The sequence below is a fragment of the Zosterops lateralis genome, assembly GCF_965231275.1.
Source record: "Zosterops lateralis genome assembly, chromosome: Z".
NCBI classification, from domain to species: Eukaryota; Metazoa; Chordata; class Aves; order Passeriformes; family Zosteropidae; genus Zosterops; species Zosterops lateralis.
Genome location: NC_139800.1, coordinates 53,291,620 through 53,314,387, shown reverse-complemented (window position 1 = coordinate 53,314,387; position 22,768 = coordinate 53,291,620). Strand labels below are relative to the sequence as shown.

Here is a 22,768-nt window from a genome sequence, read left to right as displayed (position 1 = left end):
AAAGAGGAAAGAAAACAAGAAAAAACAAAGATGAGGAGAGAAAAATGGTAAAGATCTGAGACACACTTCCTTTATTGAATTAACTTTGTAATTTGAAAATGATACAATTGTCATGGCAAAAATCCATTTCTTCCATAACAAAATCAAGGGTCTACATTTTTGGAAAGTGTTCTCCCTTTCTATGCTCCTACAGAGAAAGAGAGATTTATAGATGTGTAAACAGCTCTCAGAAACAGTGAATGCTCAGCCAGAAATTTAACTACTGGGCTGGTTTGCACAAAATCACAGGTACAAATTTATACAGCATTTTGGAATATTTGGCACAGTGGAATTTTGTGCCTCTCTGCAGTTGAAAGTTCTGTGAGAGAAGAATGAGAAACAGGCCCTTAGTCTTCTCAAAGAAGAATTTTAATGTAAAACATGCAAAACATGCCACCTCATATCACCAGAAACTTCGCATGTTCTCTGCTACAGTGTACCACCAGTTTTAATGTCATCACATTTAAGAAAAATCTTTAATAAGCATAGCTGAGAAAGCATTTCAAGAGGTCTGGAAGGGATGAACCAGCGCTATGAAGTTTGCCTGCTTTTGGTTCACTCTAGACAGCAGCTGAGAAGCAGAACTGGGAAATATGGGAGAGAAGTAAAGATAAGGGGGAGAGAAGAGAGAGTAAGAACAAAGGATATGAAAAAAACATAACACCAAAGAAAGAGATTAAAACCAGACGACAATCCTTATCATCTGAAATCTAATTTATAACAGTGTTTCAAAATGAGTCAGTCTAACTGGGGCAGCAAGCAGAAAAACAAAGAAAAGGAGAATGTAATAAATATTTTATTACATTAATCATAATAAGCTGCACTTTAAGTCTTGGCAAAAGCATATTCTTAAATCAAGCTGAGAATGTGAGCAGTTTCAGACTTAAGAGCATGAGGACCACATGACTGTAATTAACATAATAAATCATACTGTGAAACTCTCTACACAGGCTGACAGCACTTGGTTGATATATTGCTTATTAAAGACTGCAGATATTTTTCCTCTATTTTATTAAAGTGCCATTGGTAGTGAATCAAAAACTACCCTTTTCAATTCTGTCTGAACTATCTACTAGTTCACCTAGAGGAAGAGGAAATGTGTTTGCAAGTCATGCCATTTACTTCTGGTAATACAGATTGCAGCACATGCACCCCAAAGAACTGCATTTCAGTATTTTTTTTCTCTCACCATCTTTAACTTAGCAAAGTACTCCAACTGCCTTGTTAGAAATCTTGATGTATCATTTCTGAAATTCTCTGTTGGGTGATTTTGCCCAGCCAGACCAATCTGGTTTTACCTTTCACTGTATATTGTCCAGTATGAGTGAAGCAAGCTACAAAGGGCATGAACTCTATGAAGAGCTCACAATTTACAAACCTGCATAAGGAAATTCCAAGCACTCTTTTACACACATATTTCTTTTGTCTTCACTGGCTCAGAAAGCAGTATTTGAGCAGCAGCCCATTACACAGCTCTCCAGAGAGAATGAAGTATAACACTTCAAGTGAAACCACTTTTAAGGTGGATTTTTAGCCTGCTTTTCTGTTTTGTGCCAAGTCCTCTACTCCTAACACTCTAGAAAAATTACAACTATGAGCTTTATTTTAACATTTACAAACACAGCTCTCATCACATTAAAGGGATGGAAATTTAAAATACAAAGGTCATACAAGATTGTGGAAGACTCAAAGCTGGGTAGAGGGCAGAGACATGAATACACCCCAGCTTTCGGAAGGAGGACAGCCCACAGCATCTCAGATACTGTGACAGGCAGCTGCTCACACATCGTGGCTGACCAAAGACCACTTTATTCCAAACTAGCCATGGCATGCCCAGGCATTTGCCAAGACAAGGACTCCCAGGAGGTACAGGAGCAGCTGGAAATTTTGTACATTAAGGAGACAAACCTGGAAGAGAAACACATTCATCAAGAGCCGGACTGTTGTTCATGGCACAATTCATTTCTTTCTGTCCTTGAATACATGTTTAAACCTAATTTATTATAGTTTGACTGAGTAAATATTTAGTCATATTTTGCCGTTCTACTAGAGTAAAGTCTTCTTAAGTAAAATGAGGAGTTTCAGATGTTTTCTAGCTATGTACACACTCAGGAGAGTATACACAACTTACATACCTCTCTGCTGCTCAAAAGACTGTTATTATTTCTCTTCTGTATTTACACTGCCAAAAGTTTCTTGCCAAGATTGTTTTGTTATTTCCATAAAAATAATTTATTCTTCTATATAGGATATGAACAATCAGCTCCCTTGCTACTGAATGAGTTCATACCAAAACTGACACAAACCAATTAATATAGGAGATGACATAAATATAGTTTAATGGATATAACTGTGGATGTGTTATACATATACATGGCTATTTTAATATGCACTAGGAGAATAAACAGTCTGATGTATTTAACAATTCAGTAAGTGAATGGTAAATTGGACAAGTCATTGTCAAACTAAGTTTTCTGAGGACTATCTTAAATCAGGGAAGGGAAAAGAGAGGCATAAAGCCAAATCTTTATACAGAGAGGAAAAATCAAATGTAAATCTGATAGCAATAAACCAAAATATCTATCAGCATATAAGGCACGCACACTGTTCTGTAATGCTAGGAATAGTGTCCCTGTCTTTTTTTTCTTGGATTTACAGTCATAAGAGAAATGAAGTCCCAAACAAATGGCAATGCTCCACCTGCCAAGAGCAAAGGACAGAAAAAAACTCTGTAAACTGGCATATCAACAGGACTGAAGGACAGAGTCCATAACAATCAGAAGAGTGCTCCAATCTGTGGACAAAATGAAATTACTCCCATACAAAACCATCAATGCTTCTCTGGGTCTTTCATACTCCTATGCCAGTCACTTTAGGAAAGCAGAGATTAGGCACATACTCAGTGAAAAGAGAAATGAGTGTAAACAGAAAACCAAAACAAGCTATTCAAAGATCAGAGATGAACATCCTTATTTTTCACAGGTTTCCTGACTGAAATAATACAGTAATACAACACATTCAGCTGTTGCACAAGGGTGACACGGCCTGGGGTAGAATAGTTCAGATTACCTTTCTTCCATCTCTGAACAAAACAGAAGACCAGCTTTCTTCTTTCATTTTTTCCTTCCCAAGTACAAAACAGAAAGCAATTGATTAACTATAATTAATTCACTGCTGTATGGTTTCAAGTTATGTTTTCATCATGAAGACCTATGAAGTTAATGAAAAGCTACAACAGAGCACAGTGTCACTGTGAGAGTCATCCCCAGTTTAATCAACATGCAGAATTTCTCTGTGTGCATGCGCATTTCCTGATCAATTAGAGTTAAAGGATTAACAGGTATACATCAGAAGTAAGATGCAGCCAATGCACTTATTGATCAACGTATAATTAATCAAAGTTTTAATAACACAAAGTTTTAATCAGACTCAGCAGGGTCTTCAGTGGCACTTTGTAACAGGAAGCCTGCCCCCCACTCCCAGCAGGGGCAGGATTCATTGGGAACTATGACCTGGGCATTGCTGTGTCTAACACAACGTTTGTGATCAGCAGCATCCTTCCATTTTTAAAGGGCAGCATTGCTTAGCTCCAGACAAAAGTAGACTTCTTTGGGAAATGAAAATACAGCTCTACCCAACCGTTCCACAGAGGCCACCAGCCACATTCAAGCTGTTCAAAACAATCAGTGCTGAAAGCAGCTTTTCTGTGACCATTCTGTGGAGTGCCCCAGCAAGAAGAATCATCAGGGAAAGCAGGCATTCCAGTTTTGATTTCTTGAGGCTTTGATTTCATAGTCTGTTTCAACACTTCCTGGAATGGGCATATGCTTCATTTCAGCATACTTTATTAAAGAAAGACAGATTTCATCATGTTTCAGTGCTTCCAGGATCTGAATGTTTTAGCAAGTACTGCTCTGTGCTGTGCCAACCATGATAAAATACCTAAAATATCATCATGCTTCTGTTTTCTTTTCTGGAAGAATTCAAACAAGGATTTCTGTATTCCAAATTTTTATCTTGTATTGAGAGACAGAAAATACACTCATATATTTTTACTGATCTGTTTCATGCTCAAGCCGATTCTAGGCTCACTGCAAGCACAAAAAAGACATGACAGAAGACTCCCTAAGAGGGATATAATTTAGGTATGGAGAAATGAGTAGTCACTGTGTGCTGGCTTCACAGAACAGCTTATGCAAAAATGCCATGTTCCTATCACTGAGACAGGTGAAAACAGCTCTCCCCAAGGTCTGCCACTATTAAAATCTTAGATCTCGAATACATATGTGAAGTATTCCTTCTGTAGGTATAGAATCATTGAATCATAGAATTGTTAAGGTTGGAAAAGACTAAGATATCAAGGCCAACCACCCACCTAGTACAATCACCATGTTCACCATTAAACCATGTCCTCAAGCACCATATATATCCATATGGTTTTTGAACAGTTTCACAGAGATGACGACTTTACCACTTCCCTGGGCAGCCTCTTCCAATGCTTTACAACCCTTTTGAGGATTAATGTTTTCCTAATATTCAACCTTAACCTCCTTTTGTGCAGCTTGAGGCCATTTCCTCTCATCCAGTCACTAGCCTGGGAGAAGAGAACAACACCTATGTGGCTTCTCAGTCTAAAAAACCCCAGTTCCTTCAGCTGCTCTTCATCAGACTTGTGTTCCAGATACTTTCCCAGATTTGTTGCCCTTCTCTGGACATGTTCCAGCACCTCAGTATCTTTCTTGGAGTGAGGAGCCCAAAACTGACCACAGGATTTGAGGTGTGGTCTTACCACACAAAACAGGGGAAGGATCACTTTCTTGGTCCTGTTTAGTGAAGCAGCAGCCTCACACAAAGCAGAAAATCACTTTCAGAAAGTGTCCTGATCTAAACCATCAAGCCTTGCATTCCCTTTTTCTCCCAGCATCCCATCTGAAGTGCAAAAGTAAAGTGTGTGACTGAAGCCTTTCCAGGGTCAGCATCTCTCTTGGCTCCTGTGCTGCACCTCCTCTGCAGATCCAAATCTGACCCTACCTAGTTTCTCTTTTCTTAAAGACTCACAAATCATAAGCTGAAAATAGCTCCCAAATGAAATAATTGCAAAGATCACACAAAGGAACTGATCTCTGATCAAAAGCACTGTATTAAATAATCTATTTCCTAAAATTAAAGTGATGTTCAGTACAGATGTGTCCAATTTTGTTTTGTTTCTTCCATATGTTTTCAGGACAGCTGGGACCAGCAGAGGCATTATTTTCTTCTTTTATATACCAGTATCACAAAACAGAGTACTTCACACAAAACAGTTGCCTAGTTAAGACACTCTAAAGAAAGGGAGAACATAGCATCTCAATCATGTTGGTTTGCAAAAGCTATTGTTTTCTACTTTTCACTTGTGCATCCTATTTTTCCCTTTTCTGAGTTTCATGTTAGGGTTATGGGGGACAGGGTGTATTTCCGGGTCTGAAATGAACAGTGATGCTCCAGAACACAACCATTCATTGAAATGTGCTGTCTGTCTTCTGGTATGACACACCATCTTCCTTAATAGTATTTGTGCTATGGTACTTTGAATGAAAAATATATATTTAAATCAAGGATCAATAATTCTCTGTGATGCAATTCCTCTATTCAGAACTCCAGTGAATATTCTCAACTGTTTATCAGCTGAACTTGGCATGCTTTACAAAATTAATCCTTAAAAGCTGCTGGGGCCTGGCTGCAAAAGTCCTTTTCTTTCCCTCCAAGCTGCAGACAAATAACTTTCACAGATTGCAGGGAAATGATCATTCTCTCACCCTCCTCCGTTACAGAGGATCAACAGGCTGATGCACCTTTTATTGCAAGAATCCAACTGAAAGCCCATCCCTAAACATCTCCCACACCAATCTACTTTCAGTATCAATACTCATGAATGGTTTCAGCCAGGCAGTTTATATATCTTATCTATATCATCTGTATCTATATTTATACCTATCTATACCTATATATCTCCAGTAGCACTGCTGCCAGGAGATGTCTCTTCGTGCTGCAGATAGTTCCACTCACAGGAAATCCATGCTGAAAAGGAGAAACAAGCCCTGACATCAAGGAAAGCAGCAGCCTGATCTTTTGCATGCATAGCTGTTGTGATAAACACTTAATATTTAGGACAACCTCTAGGTGACAAGTCCATTGCTTCCTATACAAAAAGCCTGGCATGACCTTCTGTGTTTGAAAGGAATTTTCACGAAAGAAAATACATGTGAAGTCCTGAAAGGTAATAGGTACATTTCTAAAACACAGTGAAAATCTAAAGATATTGCAATAATTGATGAGTTTTCATATCTGTGTCCTCCTGCAAAAATTACTGCCTTGATAAATACCTCTCATAGGAACAGCTGCATAAACAACCCTTGCATTAGAGTTGTTAGTACTATGAGTTCATTTCTTTTTTAAAAATTTGTCATGCTGCGCACCCAGATGATAAAAGCAATTACATGACTGCTCTACCAAGGCTAAACTTGTTCTTTTCATGCTGCTTTTAAACAGAATTCCCACGTAATATTGTGAAGATAACTAATCATTATCTAGACTTCTAGAATAAAGATGTCTAGCTAGACTTCTAGAATACAGCCCCCAAAACATTAGATTATAAATTAACAGCATTTGGATGCAGATAATTGAAGGAGGAAGTGGGCTGGCAAGTCACTGCTGCAAGAACAGGTGATTAATCAAGTCAATAGCTTCCTTTTTCTGATATTTAAAAATATAAAGATGTAATTTTATTCTTCCAAATAAGCCAGACCCTAGCAACTTTTAAAAAAAAGAGAGGGCTATACTTTTTGTGATTATGTATCTCAGCACTTATTATTTTCAGTCCATTGACTGCAAATAGATCAGCAATAGATATCAATTATGGGACCTAAAGAGTCGCCAGTGGACTCTGAACTCTTGAGAACAACACAAAGAGAAGAGACTGTCTCACCCCTACAAATATACATCCCTGGAGATAGGCTTCTAGCAGTCACTTTAGCCAAAACTCATCAATCTTTGTATGTAAACTACAGATATAGAGACCGATCAGCAATTATTTGAGTGCTCTTGGAAGAACTTTATTTAAATAAGAATTTTGTAACTTTTTTTTTCATGTGATCGTTTTTCTTGTGCTACTTTCATTCTTGGCACGGTTCCACTGAAATAATTGAAATAATCCATTGAAATAATTATAAAAAGAATAAATTTTGCTGCTCTGTATGCTTTATATACATCCCTTAAAATGGCATTATATTTTCTTGTTTGCGCTTCTTTGGAATGTGCGAGGCTGACGTGTTTTTAATAGATAAACAGTGATTTAGAAGTTAGAGCTAAATCTAGTCAAAACTGTTGGGTCATAAGGTGTGAAGAGATTTCTTTCACCTCGAAGTTTTGTAATGTTTTGATGCTCATCCAACAGTTAATAATTCACAAATCTTATATATGGATCTTGGTTCCCATTTAATTTAAACTCACACAATTGCAGACATTGCAGACAGAAAGAAGGGAGGAAAGGGAGAGGTCCTATTTCTTCTGATTGCAGAGAAATACTTAAAATATTCCACTAAGAGTGGAATCAATATCCAACAAACCCCAGAGGCATTCCATTTTATAATGGTCATGTTCAGACAGAGACTTATATGAACATCTAACCTACAGGGATGTAACCTACAGGGATGTCCACACCGAGAGCACAACAAGAATCAACTCATATTAAGTCCCAGTTGTGAAAGGCTGCAGTCCTGCTTCCACCTTTCTGTGATGAGAGCACAGGAACAGAACTGTGTCTTTGCCTGAGTTACCAGGATAAGCTGACTACCTGGGACTGATCCAGAATCCTGACATACCAGTAACAGAAAATAAAAGAATGGAGAGGATCTCAGAGCAGACATCAGAGCCAGGAAGGCTAAGCACTGCCCTCAGCACAGACCAGCATCCATCACAGTGCACATTCAAACCCGGGCACTGTTTGATAACCACAACGCCAGGACAGTGAGCAGCATTCTGACTATGAGAAGAAAGGTGCTTGTGGACAAAATCTTTCCCTTCCAAACTCTCAAAGTGCCTGTACATGTAAAACAAGAAGTCAGGTGAGTTCAGTGATGAATATACATACACATATACACTGTGATGGTACACACAGAATGTAATCTGCCACATCTCTGACAAAAGCAGCAACTCCAGTCAATCATTTAGATGATTTTTTATTTTGCATCTCTGCTTACTACTCTGTATTCTGCACAGTTTGTACATACAAGTTGGATATCTTTTTTTTATCATGGGAATCTTTGTTCCCGTATTTATGCACTAGTGTTGAATCAGTAATGTCCTGCTGCACTGTCTTGTTGATACAAAACACACCTTCACCCTCAGTCTTCAAGTGGAAACTGAGTATTCTTCATAAATTCTTCAGCAATTCTGCTTACAAAGTAAATCCTACAGCTCTCAGAATCAAAACTTGTCTTCATTCAAAATAAGCTCTGCTCTTCTCTGAGCAACAGTCTCCCTCCACGGCCTTTTGCAATAACACCAGATCATTTCCATTCCTGGTTTCAGACATCCAAATGTCACTAATTGCTCTAGGCTGCATGTACTAAAACCCTAAAGCATCATGTTTCTTAGTCATCTTCCATCTCCACTGATTTGATCTACCTTGCCTTTGCTGGTTCTCGAACATTAAAACCAGCCCAAGTATTAGCAAAAACATAGGACAGAAGAGGTGGTTTGAGAAGTAGAAATTGCAGAAATTCCCTGCTCTCCACCATTACAAAAATTCCTCTCCTAACACATGCAGATCCTCTCAGTTTTTCCAGAATCAAAAAAGGACTAAATACCTACATGCATTCTTGAAGGCTTTGCTATTAGAAGGTAAAGTAAAATCTGAAAATTCACAGATGAATGTCCACTTATTAGTGCTGAAATTTAACAAAAGATAATTCAGTATATTCCACAGCGCTTAGATGGACACCTAAACACAAAAATCAGTGTCTAACCTAACCAATTCTTCATTGGGATGCCACTTCTCTTTTAAGACATGAAAATATCTTTGTAAGGTCCCCGCTTACACATTCAGTTTCCACAGCCTAATCTAAGAAAGTAAATGAGTTTTAAAAAAACACGTTTGAAAGAGAGACTAGTCCAAAAGCATAATGTGGCTTAAACTGGCCTAAGATAACATATATCATCAAGATTTTTGATTTCATGGATAATCTCACACAGTCTTTCATGATCTATAGGATTCCCATGCATGGAAACTATCAGCTGTGTCTGGTACAAATGCAAGGATATGTCACTTCAGCTAAAGCTCAAGTAATATTTCTTGCTGGTTGGATTGCAGCCTTTAATCATAACCTAAATAAAGCCTTAGAGTCCTGCAGACCTTGGACCTTACACTGCCAGTTCTAATGGGAGCAGGAGGAAGGCTTCAGATATTGGAGAGGACAAGGCAGAATTTAAATCATCTGCTCACTTTCACTATACCTTTGTTTAGTCAAGCCGGCACTGAGTCTATAAATTAATAAAAGCTCTAATAAAGGCTTTTGATATAATTAGCTTTTTCATTTCAGAATGTAAAAGACTTACATCTGCCTGTTTAGGACTGAGAAAAATTTTACACAGGATAGATAAACCTTCTCTTGTAGTTCAATAATGCTCTAATTTTATATATAGTGCACCACTTCTAGTACATCATTCTTTGTTAGAAGACAATCTAACAAAATCACCGTACATGAGCAACAACCCTATTCTAGTCTTTAATCAAACCTCCATATTTTACTTGCAAGAATCTGCTGTGCATCTGTAATAAACTCAATTTCCAACATTTCCCATCTTTTTGCAACTTGAAGATTTAACAATGTCAGCACTTCTTTCCCAAAGGAGAAGGCCCTATGGAAATAGGGGACTTTGTTTATGTACCATGTTTTAGTCATATGTCAATCAGTTCATCCTCATTAAAATGTCACAACCCCCGAGTAAAGTAACAGCATATGACAACACTTGAGGAGAGGAACTGTGTAATGCTTTTTTGGAACACCACAAGAAATTTAACCACTGAGAACATAACTGAATAAACTAGAATTTGGACAGCACTCTGAGAACCCCATCACTGTCTATACAAAAAGCACTCATAGGTTCTGAGGGCTGACTTAGGCAGTGGGTTGCCATCCCACTTTGCCCTCAAAGTGAGACATTAGACATGGACCAATCTTGTTTTTGAAATTATATAAATGTGAAAATGTTGTACTGCATCAATTCCTGTAAGGTTTAACCCTAGAGCAGCAACTGCTGACCTTGTTTGGCTTCTGAGGACCTGGCAAAAACAGTTGAAAGGAGCTTGGATTTTCCAATGGATCTGTTGAAAGTAATACACTCTCTCAGATAACACACACTGAATATGGAAAAATTCTGCTTAGGGTTTGTCTTCCATTGCCCCAGATTGCAAGTCTGAGATAGAAAATTGCAGGGGCAGGTTGTAGAAATCAATAGCAGTGATAGGTTATAAACTGAGGAAGGCAGAATAAGTACATTTAACACATAAAATTTGGGTTGAGTGGCATCTGGCTTCCTGCCTTTCTCATATTTAGCAGAGCAGACTTGGTTATAACCAGATGGAGTTTTGGAAGGGAATTTCCATAAGGGATGTTACATGACAGGATTCCTGCAAAATGATGTCCCAGAGATGCAGTTATGCAAGAAATGGGTCCCAAAGAAGAATTTGTTTTGCTGTAACTAAGACAATTATCATCCTTTCAAATTTCTAATGCTTAATAGGGTTTTACTTAATAAAACTTATTTGTCTGTTATTTTACCTGGCAAGAAGATCTGCAGGCTCTTGCCAGTTCTTAGATTTACTAGTGTGCAATCAGATTTCAGGATGTTCAAGTTTAAGTCATGGGTTTTAGCTCTCACATTACCTGCCACAAGGACTGCATATAGGCAGCTTTTAGCTCTTTCACTGTTTGTCTCACCGGGCAGTCCAAGGCTGAACTAGCAAGGGAGCAGATGGTGAGCACTTGCTCTTGCCTCATCTTCTCCTGGCAAGGCACCACTAAAGAAGAAGCTAGAAGAGTGAGAACTGTCTGAGCTCAGCTATAGAAGAAGCTGACAAGTCTGTTCAAGAAACAGATTTCCACCTCCTTCTGAAGACTTGTAGCTAACAGTTAACTTTGCACATGGGATAAACACTCAGCAGAAGTCAGCTGTTTTAACACGCTCCTTATCCAGTAATGTTGATCTGTTTGTGCCAATTCTATATGCTTTGGCAGGAGATGAGAAAAATTATGGACATGGTGTATGAGAACTTTCACCGGGAAAATGGAAAAAAAAATTTTTATCATGGAACAAAGTTTTATCAACTTCATGGTTAAGGCTGTACTTATACTTCTTGTGTCCACAGACTGCTCTCATTTACCGGTAACGATTAACAGAAGCAAAAACCTCTCTCCTGGTACTCTCCTTTGCCCTTCCAGGTCCAACAGTACTCATCTGATAAAGTGAAGCCAACACCAAACTCTCTGACTCTAGGCTACACTGGCTGAGACCACTTCTTTCTGGTTCCTCAAGAAAGCGCATGGCCCGGTTCGTGTCCTCTGTGATCCACGCACACAGAAGGTCGCTGCATGCTTTCTCCTATGACACAACTGTACCCAAAATGGACCTTACAAACCATTCTGCCTGTGGCTGCAGTACACTTTCTCACGTGCAGGTGCTTAGCTGAGGTTTTCTGAATCCTCTCCCAGGTGTATGTGGCTTCTATACCTACTGACTGACGTGCCAGCGAGACCCTGATCCAACACAGCACATACATCCTGGCTGTGCCTCACTGAGCCAGGCCGGGAGCCACCCCCAAAATGCCACCACCCCTCCGCTCCCGCCCAGCGTCCTACCTGGTATCAGCTGCACTGCTGCTTCAGGGGTGGCGGTGGGCGCGGCGTGGGGCTGCTGCTGGCTGGAGCTGACCTCAGGCTCGGCGCTCACCGAGGGCGAGCCGGCCACCTCACCGCCCGGGGCCAGCTGCGGGATGGACGGGAGGGTCTCCTCAGCGGCCGGCGGCTCCTCCTGACCAGGCAGCTGCAGGGCCGAGAGGGGGATGCTGATGGGCTTCCCAGCGGTGGTGATGGCGTTGGAGCTGGTGGCCGGCACCTGCAGGGCAGCCGCAGGGCCGCCGCCCGCCCCCCGGGCCGGGGAGGGCAGGGGTGGCCGGGCCGGGCGCTGCGGGGCCGGGCGGGGCGGGCCGGGCGGGGAGGCGCAGGGGCGCTGCGGGTCGGCGTCGGGGCCCGCGGCCGGATGGGGCACGGCCCGGGCGGGGCCCAGGCAGGAGGGCCCGGCGGGGGGCTGCGGCTTGGGCTTGGACATCTGCGTCAGGGCCAGGGCCGGCCCGTCGGTGCCCGCCGTCAGCTCCGCGTTGGCCACTATGTAGTAGTCCTCGGGCAGCTCCTGCTTGATCTTCTTGAGCAGCACGTCACCGCCGCCCTCGTCGGCGGCCTGGGCCTGGGCCGGGGCCGCAGCAGCCGGCCGCTTGCGGGGGCCGGGGGGAGCGCGGTGCGAGTGTGGCTCGAAGTCACTGTCCTCATCGGTGACAGAGGACTCACAGACCATGTCGAAGAGGGTGGCCTCATCCTCATACTCCTCCACGGGCTCGCCCAGCTCCGACGGCTCGCTGCAGTAAGAGAAGTCACAGGAGTCCCGAGTGCGGGTGCACTCCAGCTTGGCCTTCCCCGGCCGGCCCGGGTAGCGCTCCAGGGGGCTGGCCTGAGCCTCTGACGGCACCCCCAGCATGCTGGGGCTGTCCGAGTTGAAGCTGCGGCTGTCCTGGAAGCAGACGCGCTCCTGGGAGCCGGCCCGGCAGGTGGCGGCCAGGGGCCAGTGGTAGGCGTGCCCGGCGCTGCAGCCCCACATGGCCGTCAGGTTGCCGTGCGCCCCCTCGGAAAGCAGGTGCTTGAGGTTGGGGATGAGGCTGCAGATGGTCCCATGGCTGTGCGCCCAGCTCACCAGCTTGGAGAGATTTTCAGAGGAGGTGTGAAGGCAGTCCTCCATGGCAGAGGATCAACAGCGCCTGGGCACTGGGAAGTCAGCTAAAGACGCAGTTCAGATCACAGGGTCCTGGCACTGGTGGTCGTGCGTTGCCAAGCTCATATTTACTTCTCACCTGCAAAGAGACAGAGCGAAACACCATTCTTCAGCATACTCAAAGCATGACCACATTTGCACAGGAAAATGAAACATTTCTACACGCAGCTAAACCCATTTCACTTTTATCTCGCGCCCTTTAAAACATGTCTCAAAACTACACCTGGTTTTAAGCAGCCTCATTCCTCATACTCAGAACATCCCTGCAAAACAGAATCGAAGAGAAAACTGCTTTTCAAAGAAGCCAATTCAGTATCAGTGGCAAAATGATCAGACACTTAAATCTCTGACAAAATATAAAAGCAGCCCAAAAGATGGTAGTTGTGTGTTTATATCTAGGAAATGAAAATGAAACAAAATCTTGGAATGTACAATTAATCTTGAACACCAGGGTGGCAATCAACCACTAACTTTTAGTGGATCTGAAGAAATTATGAAGTTTTACGTAATTTATGCACATTTCTCAACTGAATCAAATATCTCCTTTTCAAGTGAACTTAGGAGGTATCAAAAGGAAGGATCGAAACTTTAGTTTTCAATAGAAGGAATAAGCAAACAAACCCACTTTTTCACTCTACTATTCTGATAATCATCAGTTGCTCAAAGGCTTAAGAGACTCTTAAAAGACCTGCAAAACTTAAGCTATAACCTTCATTTAACTTTGAGACTTAACATTTTGCTTTTTTCATATTGTCTGTTTTCCAACATCTAAATCATGATTCAGTTCAAGAAAATCTTTTGCCATTTTCACCAAAACTATTTAGAAATTTGCAGTACAAGATGACAGCAAAGTCTGCATGTCTCTCTTTGTATATACCTAATGACAGAGAAGCCATCTCCAGTGACCTCAGACAGCTAAAGTATTTGCAAACTTCTTCTCATTTCCGCAGGTCTGTTTAGAGGTTCTCCCTAACACTCTCTCTGCTGTGCTTTTGTGAACGTGACCTGCAAGTCTTGGAGGTCCTGTCTTTCTCTTTTCACTTTTGTTTTCATCTAGGCAGAAAAGCCCATTACATTTTTCCCAGATGAAATGCAGCCTTCATGGCAATGTTACACCTTATTTTATTCCTTGTCCTCTTCTACACAAGCATTTTAAAATGCAAAATGAACTGTGTCAAGGCTCAAAAAGACAGGTGGCTAACAGCCCTTGTGTAATGCTTTCCCTAAAAACAACACAAATTACTACCTGCCTACCTAGTTGCTCCTCAGTGTCACCTGTCTTCAGTTAGCTGCAGATATCTCTGCTCTGTGCCAAGGGAGGTGAGGAGGCTGTGTTTCAAGGATTTTCCACCTTGCATATCCCTGCCCACTCAGTCCCATTCACCAGGCAAGGGCTGGTCTGTGGAAACTAAAATGGGAAATAAAATAGACAAGTACTGCCTATGATTTTCCTCACAAGGCTACTCCTGGGTTTTTCCTCCCCACCCACCGTGAGCCTTTGGAGGGGTCAAGATTGGAGCTAGCATGGGAATTTCTAGAAACTTTGCAAATTTCTAGGAATTTTTTTAACATTTTTGAAATTAGGCATGGGGGTAATTAGGAAACAAAATTTTGTAAAATTCAAACTTGTTTTTGCAGTAGCTCAAGCCAGAGTGCATGCACAGAGAACAACAGCTACAATAATTTGAATTCCAGCCCACATGCAGACATCTAAGAGCATCATCTGCAACACAAAGCTCCTTGCATGACCAGTGCATCTGTGAAGTACAATAAATGCAGAAGGTCCCCAATTTGCAAGTCTTTTAGGCACCGGAGAAGATCTCTTTCTTAAAACATACAACTTCTAAATATCTAAAACTTGGGGGTTTTGTTATATTTTGTTATTTGTTTCGAAGCTTTTAAAGATGACTCTTAACAGGGGTCAAAACCCCTGGGGCATCCGTGTTTCTTCTAAGAAACATCTTCAAAGATATGTACTTACAACGTACCCTGCCACAGAAGAAACACCAAAACACAGGAGTAGGAACACCATACTCATAGCAAGGCAAAGAAGACGATTTGGAAAAGAGGGAGAGCTAAAGTCAGCAATTCAGTCAGAAGCTACATCAGTGTAATGTGCGGTATCATGGAGCTGCTAAGTTGCCACACAACTAGGAATGTATCTTGGGAAGTCAGAAAGCCTCGTTTGGCTGAAGGACCGCTTTTCCCTTAGGGAAATGAGATAAGGTCTTCAACAGTCTGACTGCCGTGGTCAAGACTGTTTGTCCAGTTACTCAGAAGCCATGTGTCTTCAGTTTGCCAGCTGCAACAGAAGTTGCGAACGGCACCTTGGCAGGAGGGACTCATGCTGCAGAAAGCACAGAAAATGCATCATAATGTCTCTGGTTTTTTGAAATGTACTTTGTCTGCACAGTCAGACAAGATCCTGGCTGACAGCCTGCTCTTGTTTTCTTAATAACATTTTAGAGATTATGTAAGTCCTTCATTCAGACTGGCAAGATTTGATAAGATGACTCATGCTTAATAACTTGATAACGTGATAACTCTGAAATCATACAGTAACTAGCAAAAACATTTTGTGGCTTCAATGTGATATACAACGGTATTTTAACTGCATTACGGAAGTCTTAATCTTCCGCAGCACTTTTCTGCAGTTCAAAGCCTACAGATACCCAATTGAGAATGAAGCATGTCTGAGTGCTGGAAATTCACTGCAGCTATCTGGACCATCAAGGAAGAGTCCAATTTTAAGGCTTTTTTAGATTTTACAACCTAATTTACAACGTACCACTACAATGACTAATGTGGACAGAATGCGTCCACATTCTTTCTATGCAAGGACTTTCTATGCAAGAAAGTGCTATTATTGCAAAACCATGCTTTGAGTTCTGTTATTGCATTAAGGGGAACACCATTCGTTTTGTGAAAAGCAGTATTTTCTGTCTCCAGAACCAGAGTTTTGCCATAGTAGATCCGTTTGATGACCAAAGGGCAATGAAATTGCAACATTTAAAGAGTAGCCCTCCTTCATGTTCTAAGATGGGACTAGGTTTAGCTACTTTATTGCAGACAAAATTCTTCCTGATTTTTGCACAGAGCAGTAGCAAGAGGCCCTTTTTATGATGCAGAGGAGATGCACCAGGCAAGTCCCAGGAGCAATAGCAGTTGCAATAGCAACATTAGTCCTTTCATTTATCCCATGAAAAGAAAGAACAGACACCACCTGGGGAGCACAGATCTGGCTACCTCAACTACATTTCCTCTTTTGGCTCCTTGCACATGAAAGTGATAGAGTGGAGTTTTGGTTAGGACCGTATGGAAGGTTCCTCAGGACTAAAAAGGAATTCTGTGATATGGCTCCCTTTGAAAGGAGGCAACAGAGGTGAGGATGCAGTGAAGGAAATGAATGCAAAAAAAAATGGGATGATGTAGAGGTGTGGAGTGGGAAGTGGGTGTCCTCCAGCAGAGTCTGGACACTGGAAGATGCATTTGGTGGACCAACAGCTCAGGAAGGTTGATGGGTGCATTTTTCCCTAAAGAAGGAAAAAATCTTGTTGGGATTCTGTCCACTCACAGAACCCCAGGTAGTTAGCAATGGATTGCCTTCCTAGGGTATTCTTAGATAAGCTGATTCACACTAACTTGCATCACACATATCTATGTTTGAAATTCTATTACCGTTACTGATTATTAATACTTCCATGCTGATTTTTTCAAGGGAACAATATAGCCAGGATTACATTAACAGTCCTCCTGGGACATGATGTTAAGGCTGATACTACTGAAAATTTTCTAAAAGTTCAAGATTCTCAAGTAAGAATACAATGCAAAGCTTACTTCTGTTAATAATAAAAAATATTGTTCTAATCAGACACCTGTATAAAAACTAAAATCTGAATCCTAAAACATTAAAAGACAGGTGTAAAAAACACTGCATTTACTCATTTTACATCACATGGATTTCCAACTAATCTTACAACAGCTGAAATCTGACTTTTAAGTGTTTTTATGGAGAAGCAATGTTTTGTCAGCTTCAACATTAAAAAAAGCTTTGAAAGCAGTTGGGCTCTGTTACACAACAGAGTCGTTGGTAGGTAGATAGAAGGTATCACTGTTCCCAGACTGTCTTCAGGCTTTCTGGGCTCGTCGTGATATCGTGAACTTTAGAAAACATGACTCGAGACCTCTTAATCATGAGACAAACAGCATGTTTTATTGTTCAGAACTCCCTTATATAGGAAGCTCAAAACTCCCGGTTCTAGACACTGCTTGGTCTGGGTCTTAGTCCTGCCAGCTCCTTGACTACTGATACATCTGCTCTCTGGAACCGCCTATGATTGATTGAGGTCTCTGCACGAGCTCTCCCATTCCTCTAGGGACTTCTAGAACAAGCCAGGTCAGCCAGGTTGGGTTTGTTATGATCAGACTCACAATATCCAGCTGTAAACCAGCTGTGTACTGCTACAGGGGTCTTCTTTCTCATACTCACAAAATAAGCTCAGAATATTTTAAATCCTCTCCGTTTTCAGTCTTTCCACCCTGTACAAACTTACTAGGCTATTACTCCATCACCATCTGAAGGAGAAGCATTGCTTCATTTTATGAAAGACCTGTCTTTCAATACTTAAAAGCACTGTGTATTAAAGGTTTGGCCACCATAGTGTAAGTATCTATCTAATTCAAGATTTTAGCTAATGGACAATATTAGGGCTTCTCTTATTACTAGAATTTCTTAAGCCAAATGTTTAGCATTGATAAATGACTGAGGTCAATAAGAGCAGACATGCAAGCGTAAATTCATCCACAGAGGCAGAGTAGTACTGAAGTTGCCACAAAGGCCTGCTGGAGTTCCACAGGCCCTGCTAGCCATCAGTCCAGGATCACCTGTATATTTCTCTTTCACAAAGTAAGATGCTCAGCAGGAGCTGCAGCCTTGCCCAGATATCACTTCAAATGCTGGGGCCCCAGCCATGCAACAGAGCACCCAAAATCACACCACTGCTAATCACCTTCTCTACTATATCCTATGAGAGGGCTCCTGCTAACAGTGGAGATAAAGCTCAGCCTCTTTGCTCCAGTGTTTTGATTTCTTCACTGATATTGCTAAGGAGGTCATCAAGATGACAAAGGGACAGGACAGACAACCAGAACAGGCCAGCAAACCGGAAGGAATGTGAATAGGAAGTGTGCATTTTCTCTGCTTTTTGATTTCTGGAGTATAAAACTTCCATTATTATTGAATTTATTCCAATCAATTATTATTGAATTTACTTTCTACTTGAAATAAAGGCTATGAAGCAAGAAGAAGCAGAGAGAGAGAGAGAGAGAGAGAAAGAAAGCACACAGAAAACAATGATATATTATAGGCAAGGTATTAATCAAATGGTTTACCCAGTTTGCCATGGGGGGAAGGGGTTGACTTCCACTTCTGATACAAACTGTATATGGGTCCTTTTACTTAGGAAAAAGTGTTTTCAATTGTCTCTTCAGGAAACAAAAGAGCATACATTACAGAGGAAAGGCTCCCAATTCCTGGCAAGTTCTGCAAGCCTGTGAGGTAGTTTGGCAATGTCATGTATTCTTAAGTTAGTGAGTAATTTCTCCAGCTACGCTCATTTGCCAGTTAACACAGCCTCTGGATGGTGTCTTCAAGGGAAAAAGAACCTCTCACTTCAACAAAATCACTATTTTCAACTTATGTAAGGTTATGCTGTTTGTCTGTGATTTTAGCTCTGTAAGAAATAATTTAGAAATAAACAGGCTTGCACAGTGGGAACAAAACAAAACCTTCATGCTAATTTTCCACCTCCACAGTTCTAGGATCCCAAATTTTACATAAATTCAGTCATTTATGTGTAGCAAGTGCCTTGCCTCTTGTGTGTCACAGAGATTTTGTGCTTTTATTTTGGGCTTTCTGAAAACAGTAGGAGCTCTGCTGCTGAATAAGCAGGCTTTACTCTCAATGAACCACAATTACAATTCCTATCAATAACAAGCAGCACTAAGAATGCTTTCCTGAGAGGGGGGCTTAGAGGGTAGTAGGAAGAAAAAAAAACCAATATTTGTTTCTGGGCAAGTAATGCTGTACTCCATTCAGAAAAATGTCATGGTTGTCTGTCACATCTACTCCACAAGGCTGCAGCTCCTTCTAAGTTGAAGGTTAGTCTTCAGGATGCTTTCCTTGCCAAGTGTGGCATGCCTTCAGCTGCAGTTGTCATCAAGGCGAGCCAGAGCAAAGCAGCAAAACCTGTTTGCTGGAGAAACTCCTTCAGCTGGCCAGTACAGCGTTTGTAGTTTCCTCACCTTTTCATGAGGAAGACTATCACAGGATTAAGAGCCTCCCCAGGCCCTGCCTCATTCACAAAGTAAAATGATTCACCCATTGACAGCAGGACTGACTAAGCAACAGTCAATAACAAATTTGGGGGCTCAATCCTTAATCTGAATGTAATGCTACAGGCACCTTGCTTCCAGTTTTGTAATCTTTTTTTTCCCTAGCACCTACTAAACAGGATATATGTGAGCCCTGCTCTTGCACAGTGTGGCTGAAGGGTCACAGAGAGACCAAAAGAGCACCAGGAGAAGAAGGTGAAAAGGGAGCAGAACAGATGGTGCAGGAAACCTGATCAGTCTGAGCAAGATCTTGTATGTAAGAACCTCTCCTATTACCAACATGCCAAAGTCTCAATTAAGCTTCCTGAGACTGACCTATTTCTCACTCTTTATTCCCTAGCCCACTGTGATTCTTTTGGTAATTTCTCAGACATATTAAATCCGTATCATGAATCCTTGACCAAGCCACCCGCTGTGCTGGTGCTTCCTTGTCCTGAGTTTCAGTCCTCAGGAATATTTGCCTGATTTTGTTGTTCTCATTTGCAGGGTGTAGGATCATCTGAGAACGGTACAGAAATGCACAGGACTGTTTCTTCTTGGTGAGGAAGGTTCTTCCTTCCAAGGACCATGTCTGAAAGGGAAGTGACTTTTCTACAGTTCATGATTGTCTCTGCAAAGTTGCTGAGTACCTCCAGCTCCAGAGAGCTCAAAGCACTCGGCAGTGCTATGCTTCATCTTTTTTACCCTGTGTCTTCTTCATGCATGTCATAATGGACATGTTCTGCCATGCTCTTCACAGAGGCTCTGCAGCACTAATGTAGTCCTGTAAAATATCAACACTCCACACTGCTTACAACTGAGCAGTGCACAGCTGAAGCCAGAAAAGATTTTAGAGTTTTGATAGCACCGAACCCTGCTTTTTCAATTCAGTGTTTAGCAAGTGCACCCCTGAAACTTTTTCTAAAAGCCTCAATGAAACATACCTGATTTTGTTAACAAAGATACTTCTCACTGTGATCTGCCACAAAGACCTGAGAAACAACATGGTCTCTGTGGCCTGTTCCTTCAGACTGACAAATGAAAGCAAGTTTTAGAACTAGCAGTTCTGCAAACTTACACACTGTTAGATGAACTGTCCAATGACCATTACATACCCCTGTATTAGTGAGCAGAGAAAAGTGTGGCAAGAGCAAACACATTCAATTGTACTCATGTCTTTCTCCACTAGCAGCGACAGAGGTGATGTAGCAAGAATGATGATAAGTACAAAATCCATCCTGGATTTCCAAGCACTTGGAAAACTGTGTAACTGTGATTTGTGTGGATTTGGCTCTACCTTCCTCTAAGGTTATAATGAACTTTTCTACATCTTCAAACAAAACCCATCCTTTTCAAAAAGTATCTTTCAAGAGCAAAGTGCATGTTTCCACCTCCAACATTTTTACTGTTGCACTGTTCCTCATTCCCTGAGTACAGGTAAGACCACTGTTGCACAGAAAGAAACAGCTGTTGTGGTGCAGCCAAGCTATCCACCATCAAATTTTCTCAAAAGAGCTTAATATCCACTGAGGTGAAGACTCCACTGAGTGCAGTGGCCATTGAACCAGGTCCAAAATATTTTTTCTGGGCGGTTGGACATGTCCAAGGAATAATATCACTGCAGCCACTTCCCTTGATGGATGAATTTTGGACAGCCTAGACAGATGGGCTGAGGCCAGTTGTATGAAGTTCAGCTAGACCAAATGCTAACTCCTGCACTTTGGCCACAACAAGCTCATGTAGTGCTATAGGCTGGGGGCAGAATGGCTGGAAAGCTGCCCAGTGGAAAAGGATCCAAGGGTGCTGGTCAACAGCGGCTGAACATGAGGCAGAAAATGCCCAGGTGGCCAAGGCCAGTGGCATCCTGGCCTGTACCAGCAATAGTGTGGCCAGCAGGACCAGGGCAGTGACCATCCCTGTGTACTTGCCACTGGTGAGGCTGTGCCTTGAGTACTGTGTTCAGTTTTGGGCCCCTCACTACAACAAGAACACTGAAGTGCTGGAGTGTGTCCTGAAAAGGGCAAAGGAGCTGGGGAAGGGTCTGGAGCACAGGTCTGGTGAGAAGTGGCTGAGGGAGCTGGGGCTGTTTAATTTGGAGAAAAGGAGGCTCAGGGGAGACCTTATCACTACAACTCTGCAACTCTGAAAGGAGGGTATAGCCAGACAACTATCAAAAAAATAAGAGGACATAGCCTCAAGGGCTTCAGGTTGGACATTAAGAATTTCTTCTCAGAAAGGGGGACTAAACATTGGAATGGGATGCCCTGGGAGGTAATGGAGTCACTATCCCTGGAGGTGTTTAAGATTGGATGCGGCACTTAGTGCCACAAGTATTGCACTTGATGGTATCAGAGATCTTTTTCAAACTAACAGATTCTGTGATTCTGTAATTTTGATTTCTGTGTTTTGAAAAGCCCAGTCTGATGAAAATATGTCTCTACACTTGCATAATTTTTTCATCATCGTTTTTGATAACATTTTTTACCTCAGTCACCAGTATTTAATCCCTTTAGTAATCCAGATTCTCTTGCTTGGAGTTCCCATTTTGTCTACCAAAACATAAAAATCAAAAAATTACTCTTGCTCCATTTTTCTCAACCCAGTATCTCTTATAAGTGCTAGAAATTCTTGCCTCCACTTTTAATGAGAGCTGGCATCATCACTCAGAGCAAGCTGAGCAGGGTGCTGAGGTGACAACAGCAATACGACTTTCCAGAGGAAAAAAGATGGCCTTGATTTTACTTTTACCAGAAGTGGGTCTTGCAATAACCAAGCAGGGACTCTGAGGTACATCAGTGCTCAGTGCAGAGTCTCTAGGGTAAAACCTGCTCTGGGAAGAGACAAAAGTGATAGTGACAGGGAAATCTGCATCCAGTCAATGCCTTAATAGTTAAACAGCTCTGCTGCAGCAGTGCCAGGGTGAAAACCTGATATTCACAATGCCTCCATGAGCTTTGTCAACATGAGTGTCAAAGGCAACATCAGCATAAATGTGATGGTGACAACAATGTACGTTGCTACACCATGCAACCAGTGCTACAACAAAGGGGAGTATTTGAGAAGATGCCTGTGCATCGGGATTAGTAAAACATAGCAGAGAGTTTTACTGTGGCCTCGAGTCAATCTTGGTCATCTCTCATATTTTATTTGCTATGTATTCAGCAAAGACATTTTTAAAGAAAGAACGTATCTTCTGGGAAAGCATTTCTGAAAAGTGTATCAATGATAATATTTTAAGGTCCTGAGCACTTGAGAAAAATATCCTATATTTTACTGC

At 41.7% G+C, this 22,768-nt stretch overlaps 1 protein-coding gene across 1 annotated transcript in view; it reads right to left on the bottom strand.

Moving 5' to 3' along the window:
• KIAA1958 overlaps positions 1-22,768 on the bottom strand; it is a 66,778-nt gene that overhangs the window by 22,112 nt on the left and 21,898 nt on the right. The window contains exon 2 of the mRNA XM_083883128.1: positions 11,937-13,198. Within this exon, the coding sequence (XP_083739254.1) occupies positions 11,937-13,086 (1,150 nt within the window). The 5' untranslated portion in view covers positions 13,087-13,198. The remainder of the gene's footprint in view (positions 1-11,936; positions 13,199-22,768) is intronic.